This window comes from Pleurodeles waltl, chromosome 2_1 (assembly GCF_031143425.1).
Source record: "Pleurodeles waltl isolate 20211129_DDA chromosome 2_1, aPleWal1.hap1.20221129, whole genome shotgun sequence".
NCBI classification, from domain to species: domain Eukaryota; kingdom Metazoa; phylum Chordata; class Amphibia; order Caudata; family Salamandridae; genus Pleurodeles; species Pleurodeles waltl.
In genome coordinates, this window is record NC_090438.1 from 196,894,309 (window position 1) to 196,906,781 (window position 12,473).

At 44.7% G+C, this 12,473-nt stretch overlaps 1 protein-coding gene across 1 annotated transcript in view; it reads right to left on the minus strand.

Moving 5' to 3' along the window:
• The window catches only part of PASD1 (PAS domain containing repressor 1), a 267,352-nt gene that overhangs the window by 136,538 nt on the left and 118,341 nt on the right, over window positions 1–12,473 (minus strand). Inside the window, exon 9 of the mRNA XM_069205967.1 lies at window positions 8,742–8,824. Coding sequence (XP_069062068.1) covers window positions 8,742–8,824 — 83 coding nt within the window. The remainder of the gene's footprint in view (window positions 1–8,741; window positions 8,825–12,473) is intronic.

Sequence of the window (12,473 nt, forward strand, 5' to 3'; positions counted from 1 at the left end):
TTTTAAGGCTGCTAGATGTTCCAGGTGCGCCCTATTAGAGCGGTAATTAGAGATTATGTGCAATGAATCACCGCCGCGGGCCTTTTTGGTGCGTTTCTAGCCTCAATATGGTCGCCGTCAATGCGGTCGCCCCAGCAGAGCCGGGGCGCCGGCATGATTGCGTGTGAGTGCTCGGGTTGTATGCTTTGTAATATAGGAGGGAGCCTGAGAGTCTGAAGAATCCTTTGTCAGTTGGTCTCTGCAGGATATTGTGGCCTACCTGAAGTTCACTATTTCCTCATATGAATTTAAGTATTATTTTCTTTAGGCCATCAATTCTTCTTTTAGTAGAATGGAGATGGCTTGAAACACAGAGGACTTTGAGTAATATGCTTGTTTTAACCAAAATAATCCTGCCTATTCTCGAAAGGAGGAGCTGGGACCCTCACCTAAGTTCACTGCGAATATCTGAGAGTAAACAGGAAATATTCCCAATACAAAGGTCAGTACTCTTGGGGTAATATTAACTCCCAAGAATTTAGATAATCAAATAGGCTTTTGAGGACTATAAAAAAAGGAATATGGGCCCCAGTAACACCCCCCCCCAACTCCCAAAGCACCTTACAGACAATAAACACTGTCAAAGGCTTTTTGCTCCATCCAATGTCATCGGAATTCCAAGGTACTGCTTTTCTGCTAATTTTCTAAATTAAGTGGATGAAGGGTGTCATTCTGGCCCTGGCGGTAATTACCGCCATGGCGGAGGTCGGCGGTAGCACCGCCAACAGGCTGGCGGTGCTCCGCCGGGCATTCTGACCGCGGCGGTACAGCCGCGGCCAGAAGCGGAAAGCCGGCGGTGTACCGCCGACTTTCCGCTGCCCATGGGAATCCGCCATGGCGGCGCAGCTTGCTGCGCCGCCATGGGGATTCTGACAGCCCATACCGCCATCCTGTTCCTGGCGGTTCACCCGCCAGGAACAGGATGGCGGTATGGGGTGTTGTGGGGCCCCTGGGGGCCCCTGCAGTGCCCATGCCAATGGCATGGGCACTGCAGGGGCCCCTGTAAGAGGGCCCCACAAAGAATTTCAGTGTCTGCTTTGCAGACACTGAAATTTGCGACGGGTGCAACTGCACCCGTCGCACCTTCCCACTCCGCCGGCTCCATTCTGAGCCGGCTTCCTCGTGGGAAGGGTGTTTCCCGCTGGGCTGGCGGGCGGACTTTCGGCGGTCGCCCGCCAGCCCAGTGGGAAAGCCAGAATGACCGCCGCGGTCTTTTGACCGCGGAGCGGTCTTTCGGCGGGAACCGCTTGGCGGGCGGCGACCGCCATCCGCCGCGGTCAGAATCACCCCCGAAATGTCTAAGATTGTTGTGAATTCTGCAGCATTTAATGAATCCTGATTGTTCTTGGGGGTATGAGAAGGTAAGACTCTTGTCGGTTGGCTTGGATTTTAGTGAATAGTTTTGTGTCAATGTTGATCAAGGCTATAAGCTTTGTCACACTCTAGGATCCTAACTAGGTTTGGGAATAAGGGAGAAAGGAGCTCCGTTACGGATGGTGTAACCATTTTGCATTCTGCAAAGAAATTAAAGTGATCCAAGAGTTTGCCAGATAGTAACCCAGAAAATGTTTTTTATAATCCTTTGATGAACCTAGTGGAGACTGGGGCATCCCCTGTTTTCAGGACCTTTATGTTTGTTTTGGATTCTGGTATCGTGATAGGGATCTCAAGTTCTTCGGCACCGTCAACATGTAGGTATTTTGCACAGTCTCTGTGGGAGATTCTGATGTGTACAGGAAGGTACACAATTTGTTAAAGTCTGTCAAGTTTATCTCTGTTGCGGTCCAAAATTCTGTTAGAGTAGAAGACCCCTCATACATAGGTTCTCTCCATAACGTGTCTCAATTGATATTTTTTTAAGATAAAGCATCATCTTTTCAGCTTTGTGGGTAAGTATGGCATTAGGCTAGTCCCTTATTGCAGTGATTAATAGTTCATATCAGTTCCTGTGTAGATGCTGATCCTGGCATCATAATATTCTGAAGTAGGTGGTGGCTCAGTTATCTTCTCACTTAGAAATTGTAGTTAAGAGCTGTCCCCTCCTCTTTGGCCTAAGCCTTTCCCGAGGCCATTTCATGTGGTTCAGATTATTCAGTCTGAGTACTGTTAGTCATCCTTCTTGCTGTTGCTGGTCCTCCTCCTTGTCTCTTGCAGTACTTGCAGCAGTACTAGCCGGAAAAAGAGGACAGGAGTCAAGCCCCCTTCTACATGACCCAAAGTTACATTACATCAGCCCATAGTAGAGTCTCCTCCCTGATGGTCATCTGAGCTCCCCACATCTATCCTCCCGTAGCAATAGAGGATGTCATCCTCTCTGTCTCTTGCGTTTTTGCTAGTTTATGATCTGCCTGGAGCTAGATGGTTGACACTCTTCAGCATCTTGAGATGTCATCAGCTCTATCAAAGGTTTGGGGAATTGTTTCCTCTCTGCCTCCCAGGCCTCCTCTGGGCTCTCAAAGTCTGCAGGATACAGCAACATCTATTGAATGTCCATAGCCCTAAGTTTCCTCTTCACTTCCATGAAGGATTTACAGGGGAGGGAAATTTTAGCTGTGCAATCGAGGAAGAGCATAACCCTGAAGTTGTAGCAACAGAAGCCCGACTGTTGACGTGCCTGCTGTAAGATAGAGTCCCTGTCCACAATGTACAACACCTTGATTATCGTTCTAGAAGAGCCCCAGGTGGAGGTCCCGGGTCCAAAACAATGTGTGCTCTTTCTAGAATGAAGCAGGAGGATATCTCACCATTTGCTATCAGGTTCTAAACCATTCTGTGAGGAATTTCTCTAGGCGTTGGCCTTCCGTGGCCCTTGGCAGGCCAACCAGCCATAGGGTGTTTCTGCATGACTTGCCCTCTGCGTCTTCCATGTGGTGTTCCAGGATTTCTAGCAAGTCTCTCATCTGCTTGACCTCCTTGCTTGTGGTGCCCACCACATCCTCAAGGGAAGAGATTCACCTCTTTGTCTCCATGGTGCAATCAACCAGGATATGTAGGCCTTGGCACAGGAGAGATAGGTCCACCCCCTACCTCTCTGATCTTTTCATTTAGGTCTTTGTCTGAGTCCTTAATGGCTTATATTATAGTAGCAGGCAATACTGAGTCCTCCTTTTGCGGACAGTGGTGACACACCCCACATTCCCTCCCCATGAGTTCCGTCTGGGATGTCTGTCTTGTGAATTAGTCAATACTCTCCTGGCCTGGAACAGCTTTCTCCTTCACCATCTCGACTGGGTACAGGTTTTCCACAAGGGAGGTCACTAGAAACTGGAGTCTAGCTCAAGGGGAGATCCGCTCAGCCGTCCGTGGCCCCTGCAGCCACCTCAAAGCAAATAGGGGGAGCTATCCCCTCTCTCCTGCTATGCCCCCCAAATCCTAAGTGGATAGTGATGGACAGCCACTATGGATTGAGGCTCTAGGTGGTATCTGCCACCAATAGGCCTGTCTCCTGGCAGACGTCTGTGTGCCTTGGTCCTTCTCCTCTTCCCTGGCTCTGGGCAGACACTGGAGGCCAAATAAGTTCAAGTGTGCATGGAGGCCACCACCAGGATGTGTGCGGCTATCTTCTTCACACTACACCACCAACACCCTGTAGCATCACCTACAAAACAACATCACTGATCCATTTTACTTCCACTACACCATCTACTTCATACACCATACCCAACACTGCCAACATCTTGCAACACAGCATATACCATCACATAAAACAAAATGTCCAATTTGACAAGTAAATTGTTGCTGGCAAGGTGAATGTTAAATGTTATATTTGCCATCCATGTCCTTCTTCTGTCTCAGCCATTTCTTTTCTCTATCCTAGATTTGACAGTCAGGACAATGCATAAGGCAAAGTACTTCTACTTAGTCAATGCATAATATGAAATATGGATATTAATGGTCAAAGGTAGTTAGCTCAACCTAATATTTGTAGGTGAGTATGTTTCAAAACAAAACATTATAAATGTGGCTTGATTGAGTATCTTCCATTTGCAGATATTAATAATTCACGGTGGAAAGGCAAACAGGTTTATTTACACTGTGATAGGTAGGCCACCAAATGCCAATTCAAGGGAAGCCTTTGCCTCAGTGGTGAAGGTGTCACCTGATGTATTGATAGATTCTGGTCTGCGTAGCAGGGATCTATTTGCTGACACTGTGGCTGCTGGTGTAGGGGATGCACTTTCAGCAAATATGAACAGAGAGCTGGGCACCATCATTTTTTTGTCTGCTCTGCATTTTTTTCCCTTTAAGAAGAATGGCCCTGACATGCCGATGATTTTCTCCTAACCACATTTTTTAGTTTTACCTTCCCATGACCACTGTAAGTAACTGAAAATATTGGGTTAAGGGAGGTGATGATTCACCTCAAGAAATAGCTAGAATCATTGTCAGGGAAGATTACTGAAGTAATTAAATTAACTTGCACTCAACCCCCCAGTAGCTAGGGGTGAAGTATTGATGCAGTATCAAAATAATAATAAAGTCAAGCACAATACAAGAAAAATCCCAAAACAATTTAGAGAAGTATAGATCTAGTACATTTTAATAAATAAAATGACATCAAAACCACAAAAATCCAGTACCTGAGACATGAATAATTAAAGTATATAGGGTTCAACATAGCTCCAAAAAGTGTTAAGAGCCAACTGCGGTCAGCTGGTCACGGTAGACTGGGACCTAGGTGCAATTTGAGGCCAAATGGGTTGGAGGGCGGGTCAGCTACAGAAATCAGGTTCAACCCAGTCAGAAGTTTCACCTTTGGGCTTAGCATTTGAAATATAAGTTAAAAAATCCTCAATTGGATAAGGTATCAGGCTGTGGCTGAGAAGGGGTCCACAGGGCTTGATTGCTGTTGGACAATGCTAGGTGAAGCAGCTGACTTTTGGTGGGAAAGGCTGAGCATGAGAAATTCCAGTTCCACGCCCAGGGAAGGCCCCTCGCAGGCCAGTTAATATTTCTACATTTCAGACTTAGTCACTTGTTTGTAGCTTGGATTGTTTCAGTGGGGCAAGGCTTCAGGCTGTAGCTGATCAGGGCCACATGAGGATGGATAAGTTCTCTGCAAAATCCTAATGAATCAGGCTTGCTGTTGCAGAAAAGCTCAGAGTGGAGGAAACCTGAATATCCGGCTCAGCACCTTCGTTGAACTGGTTTGACAGGCTTGTCCAGATCCTTTGGAGGTCTTTAGAGTCAAAAGGTTTCTAAGTCCCAGGTTTCTCAGAATGCAAGAGGGAGTACACTTTGACACGGCCAGGAGGCCCAGGACCTTGGGAACTGCACTTGGGGTTGAAAGCTCACTCCAGTAGAAGTAACCAGCAGAGTCATGGTCAGGCCCAGATGGATCTGGGTGGCTGCAGAAAGGGCCACCTGCAGCTTATTGTGTATCTGCAGCTTAAACAGAGGTCAGCCTTATGACCCTTGGAATCTACTTCTTTGGCCTGGGCACAAGAGGGAGAGCAGGTCCAGTCCTTTAGGGCTCTTCACAGGTCTTAGAGGTCTTCTGATCTTTCACATGTCCAGTACTGTCCTGAGGAGGGTCTTGTCAGTGCCACATTCATTGTTGGCACCAGCCTGTGGGCCACGGTAATGCTCCTCCCTAACCAATGTGGTAAAGGCTACAATGGGTAGCCCTACACACCTTTGTAGCATTTCCTGTAAGCTCTACTGAAAACAATCCTACAGTACACCTCTGTATCTAAAATCATGATATCAGAAACCTTTTTTAGCCTGTGTGCGTACCCCAGAGGTGTGGCCAAGGAAATAAACAACCCATCCTCTGTGATCACTTTAAATCAGTTCTAGGGCAGCTCCTCTCCCACTGGGATTGGTGCCTGCTTTACGTGGAACAAAGGAAGGGCCTGCCCAGGTGTCAGCTAATATTGACCACGCCTATTTGAAGTTCATCAAGTTTGTCAGCAATCCTTTCAAGAGAAGAATAACACCTCCCAACACCAAAGGCTTTGTGATGCACTGGGAGCAGTTGTCACACCTAAAGGGGGTTATTCAGCTACCACGTGACAGGTGGAGCTCATGCAAATGGCCTTACAGAGGCTAATCATAGAACTTTAAAAATAAACTTTTCCTTAATGGCTACGAAAAATCTGATTTTACCATTACATTGGATTTTGAATAATTATTACGAAGAGTCATTGAATCATGTTTATAGCTGTTTCCTAACCCAAATTAGCATTATTAAATGTAATAATGTAACCCAGCTTCTAAAAAACAGCGCAAATGTGGCGCTAAAAATATGGCCCTTGATGTCCTCGTAAAAGAAGTGCTGCTTTGGGAACAGTGACTGTGGAGTAAACATGTATTTTTGTGAATAGTGAAATCTGAATCGTCCAGCAGCCTTTTCTGTTAATAAAGTTTGTTTTGTTTGATCAAGAAACACACCTTATCTTCAAATTATGCAGGAGAAGATGGATTTTGTGGCAAATTCATAGCGATACACAAAATATATATAGTGGAATCGCATATATCCTATGACACTGAGGCCCATATTTATACTTTTTTAACGCCGCATTTGCATAATTTTTTGACGCAAAAGCGGCGCAAACTTGCAAAATACAATTGTATTTAGGAAGTTTGCGCCGTTTTTGCACCAAAAAGCGGCGCAAACGCAGCGCTAAAAAAGTATAAAAATGGCCCTGAGTGTCCATTGGTAGAGTAAGTAGAGTTACTAAGGACATACTGACCATCATCCTTCAACAACTAACAAAAAACATTATCGGTTTTGCCCTGCTAAGCGCCACACATGGAAATATTGTGTTAATCACTACCTAGTGCTCTATCCTGCCAAGAGAATCGATAAAAGTTGTCAGGCTTTCATCTGTGACTTCCAATGCAAAAGGAGATTGTGTTATGTTACATTCTGATAGGCATTTATATGATACATACTCATTTAGCAGAGCACAGTCCCATGGGAATGCAAATAAATAAGTATATTTGAATGTGTGAGTTGCAGAATAGTGGATCGCTCATTTTTTTCTCAGAGTTAATTCCTTTATGCCCAGCTCATCCACTCTTTAAACACTAATTTCTCGAAAACAACTTAACAGATTTACACCAAATCACAAAAATACTGCTTTCTGACTACATTTTTAACTTGTTACCAAATTTGGTTTGATTACATTCACATGCTTCTTCTGTTTCGGAGAGCAAAAGTTCCCTATAGGAATGAACTTGCGAAATTGCATTTTTTGGACCTCCCAGTTTCTTTTTTATTGGCCCCCACTTGACGAATCACGGCAAAACTTTCCATGATGGATCAAGGTGCATGATTTCTTTTTTTTTTTACTTTTGTTTCTGATTAATCACATAGCACCAAAGTTATTAGCAAAATTTAAAATTAAACATTCCTTTCTCATGGAAACTCTAACTTAACTATAACCACACAGTGGAGACTACCACTCTGTAACATCTATCTACCTATTTATTTATCGATCTATGAATAGTTTGAAATCTACATTTCTGTCTCCACAGCATATTCCTACTTTGGCGTGTGCATCTCACATGTTTATTTTGCTTTCCAGTATGAGTGCCAGATGGTCAAGCTTGGTGACTGGTGAACATAACAAGGAGGAATAATGGCTGTTATCATATGTGAGTGTGGACCATTATGTGGACCATTATGATCAAAATAGCACTTTGAGTAATAGAAATGAAGTAAAGGCTCCCAACTTAGATATGATACCAGGACTTCCTTCCAACCTGGATAGGCCCTGGGGATGAAATAAGGGCCATAGGGACTGTGGTCATCATGTTTTGGGAACTTAATAATTTTGCCTAATTGTAGGCAGGTGGTCTATATTTGTGCGGGTCTTGTGGTGTTTCTTCTTTTCTGACAATCACTGTTGCCTGATTGATGTTACATTTTAGAACTTGTGTAACCGATTCACAAATGAGGACTCAAATGGATGGCGGAGTTTGTTTTGATTTGCGTGGCAGGATCGGATGCCCTATTATTATTATTTATTATGGCAATCCTCATTAAGAGTATCCACTTAAATCCATCAATTTTCCAGGCTCCTTTTAATTCTCTTTTGGGAACATAATGGAAATTATATGTTTTGGGGGATAATAGAAAGAGTATGTGTTTCCATGTAATTTTCCACATATTTTTCCTAGAGACTTAATCAGCCAAAATGTGTAAAACAAAAATGTATTATTTCGATGGGCCAGCATCTCCTGTTAATGGACCATCAGAATTTACAGGTTACTTGTAATATGGGTCTAAGTGCCAAGAGACCTGAGACTCATGGCATTGTCAACTTATGCACATGGCTTCTACCACACACTGGGATGTATAGTGGACATATGTCTGGTTGTGTATTTTACTGCCTTGCATACAGCATCAAAGCTAGAAGTACAAACGCCAGTGTCTGAGACGTGATACAGATGTAAGCTGGCGGTGAGAAAATTTGATTGTTTAATTCTTGCAAGAAATAATGTCATTTTGGATGCTGGTCAAGAATCTACTGATGGGCAGATTAAGGTGTTTTTAAGTGGAGATGCTCACCTGTGAGAAAAATGGGTCCCACCTAAATAGAGATAGGTAGATCTCTTATAGCTTCTATATATCATTACAAGGCATACAACATTTAGTGACAATAATCAGAGTAGTCAACCTCCATTTTGTTTCTTCTCATCTCATAGGAGTCTTATAATCAGCCCTCAAGGAATACATTCACCCAGCCGCTTACCTGTGATCCAAAAATAAGAACTTCCACTCCAAGCTGTGTCTTGAGGTGAATTCTTCACAGGGCTCCTCCACATTGCACAACTCCTGCAGAAAAAGAAGGCTTGACATCTGATCCATTTGGCACAGACATGCTTTTGAAATAATAGCACAAGTCAACATGATCGTCCCAGAGAGGAATGCCTGTTTATTGGATTGCAGTAAAAGTACCATAGCTAAATGCAGTCTGACGCCCTGTCTTTCATCAGCATAGGGTGTGGTAAAATGTATATTTTTCTCAGAAATGCTACCTGAGAACGTGCTTAAAAACGTAGATTTGATGATATATTTTAATACAAGCCTATTCAAATTGATCTCAGGGCAGGTGCTACCATAAGTCATTTTTAGACAGCTGCCTAGAATGCCACAAACAAGGGGGTGCCAGATTGCTGCTACAAACATGGATTACGGCTGCACTACTGAGGGCGGTAAATGGCGAGGCGTCACCATTTAAAAATTCTTGTACTGACCTGAGCAAGTTTATCATGCAATTTTGTAGGAAGTTGGCTCTGTATCTACTATTTCAAAGTAAGAAATAGTGTGCACAGAGTCCAATGGTTCCCCTCAGAGGTAAGATAGTGGCAAAAAGAGATAATTCTAAATCTCTATTTTGTGGTAGTGTGGTCGAGCAGTAGGCTTATCAGAGGGTAGTGTTAATCATTTGTTGTACACACACAGGCAATAAATGAGGAACACACACTCAAAGACTTACTCCAGGCCAATAGTTTTTTATATAGAAAAATATATTTTCTTAGTTTATTTTAAGAACCACAGGTTCAAGATTTACAAGTAATACTTCAAATAAAAGGTATTTCACTCTGGTATTCGAGGAACTGTGAATAATCACAATAGCATGTACAGTTTTGACAAAAATGGCAATAAGCTATTTTAAAAGTGGACACTGCAAAAATCAACAGTTCCTGGGGGAGGTAAGTAAATGTTAAGTTCACAGGTAAGTAAAACACTTACAGGGTTCAAAGTTGGGTCCAAGGTAGCCCAGCGTTGGGGGTTCAAGGCAACCCCAAAGTTACCACACCAGCAGCTCAGGGCCGGTCAGGTGCAGAGGTCAAAGAGGTGCCCAAAACACATAGGTTTCAATGGAGAACAGGGGTGCCCCGGTTCCAGTCTGCCAGCAGGTAAGTACCCGCGTCCTCGGAGGGCAGACCAGGGGGGTTTTGTAGGGCACCGGGGGGGACACAAGCAGGCACAGAAAGTAAACCCTCAGCTGCACAGGGGCGGCCGGGTGCAGAGTGCAAACAGGCGTCGGGTTTTGTATTGAAAGCACTGGGGCGACCCGGGGGTCTCTTCAACGGTGCAGGCAGGCACGGGGGAGGGCTCCTCGGGGTAGCCACCACCTGGGCTAGGCAGAGGTTCGCCTGGGGGTTGCTCCGGCACTGGAGTTCGGTTCCTTCCGGTCCTGGGGGCTGCGGGTGCAGTGTTGGTTCCAGGCATCGGGTCCCTTGTTACAGGCAGTCACGGTCAGGGGGAGCCTCTAGATTTCCTCTGCAGGCGTCGCTGTGGGGGCTCAGGGGGGTCGTTTCTGGATATTCACAGGCTCGCAGTCGCCGGGAAGTCCTCCCTGAAGTGTTGGTTTTATGCAGGTCGAGCCGGGGGGCATCGGGTGCAGAGTAGAAAGTCTCACGCTTCCTGCGGGAAACGTGAAGTCCTTGAAGTTGTTTCTTTGTTGCAAGAAAGTTGCAGATGGTTGAACAGAGCTGCTGTTCACGGGCGTTTCTTGGTCCTTGGTTGCAGGGCAGTCCTCTGAGGCTTCAGAGGTCGCTGGTCCCTGTTGGATGCGTCGCTGTTGCAGTTTTCCTCGAAGTTGGGAGACAGGCTGGTAGGGCTGGGGCCAAAGCAGCTGTCGTCTCCGTCTTCACTGCAGGGCTTCAGGTCCGGTAACTAAACTAGTTTGAGACGCAGTCTCAACGGAGAGTTTGAAGAGACAGGATCCTTACATGGTTCAGTGGAAGACGTAGATCAAGTATTAAGTCAAATGTACACTTCTCGATCACAGCTATTCAGCATATTGTTTCACCAAGGGCTGCCACTACCAAACAGAGGCCCTCTCCATAGCACATCTCTCTGGGACACTAAAGCCAACCCCAAAGATCCTCAACAGCGGGATCCATCGAAGGGAGTCCTTAACGCTATTGATCTTATGACGACATTGCCCAGGCAGGGAGAAAATTAGCAGATTAAACCACACTCCCCTGGCCGTACACCAGTACAACCTGGAGCTCTGTACAGCTGCACTCTCATGAAGGACACATTTTCAGGTTACGGTCTGTAATGGGTGCTCGCCCATCTGGAGTGCAATTGGGATGGGCACCTTGGACTCCCACTTTGGGGCACATGTACAAACATCAGGTTTTACGACTTGCAAATTACGAGCTTTAGTGACTCCTAATTTGTGAGTTGCAACACCTGATGTACAACAATGTCTCAGACACTGTTTGCGATTCTCAAATGGGTTGCAAGGGCAATTTGTGACCCTTTTTGGAATGGCTGCACTCACAGGGATGGTGGCCTGCTGGGGTCAGCAGACCACCATGACTGTGACTGCTTTAAAAATAAAGCTTTTTTTTTTTTAAATGCAGCCCGTTTTCTTAAAAGGAAAACGAGATGCATTACAAAAAAAAAGAAAAATGAAAAGTTTCCTTTCCAGTTTTTTCAGAGCTGGCTGTCTGCTCTGAAAAAATGTTGGTGCCTCTATTCACAAAGGGAAAGGGGTCCCTTGGTGGGCCCCTTACCGTTTGCGAGCAGGTTACCACCAATTTGAAATTGGAGGTAACTGCAATTGTTTTGGGACCGCATTCCCAGTCCCAAAACAATCGTATATCCCCTTGTGAGTCGCTACTAGGAAGGAATGCCCTTGGCACGCCCGTTCCTAACAATAAGTCGCAAACCCATTTTGCGATTCGGTAACAGGTTACCGAATCGCAAAGTAGGGTTTTCTACATAGGAAAATGCGTTGTTTTTGGTCCCAAATGGCTGTTTGCAACCAATAAAAAGCTACGTACATGTGGCCCTATACCTTTTAAGTGTTCAGTCCCCTTCCCAGTACATAGCAATCCTGTCCATGGCATCTTAATGATTTCAAGAAAATGTGGAAAGAGTTGGAAAGTATTCTGCACTGCGAAATGTCAGTGCGGTGATCCACAGTAATGAGGCTTTTTTTTTACAAGAGTATATGTAAAGATAATTTTATTGAGGGATTGTTTAATCTGTGTATGATAATTGCTTTTTGGTACCAGTGAGTGTCACTCTTCTCATCAGGCTACTACTTTAACAAGTAAAGGCAGGCTATCATGTATTCTTGGGAACTGTATACTAACCTACTAGCAGAAAACAACCAACTTCTCAGATCCTATTGAATAATTCATAAAGGCTGTCCAAAAATTCATATCCACATAATTTCATTCCAATGAATATCTTTGTAAGATCTTGACAGTTCTTGCTTGTAGCTCTTCCCTTTTCTACAGATATTTTGTCCAGCATTTGATTTACCACTGGAAAGTGGGCCATTCCTATTTTGTTGCTCAGTGTTCTAGGAGTCGACTGAAGTTACACCTTCTATATAACTGTGGCCTGATTATTGAAAGCTACAGCCACCCTTACTGTAGCAATGGAAGGGTGGGAATCAGGTCTTCAGTAACGAAGTAATTTTGACATTAGGCGACTATAAAAGGCCATCTGT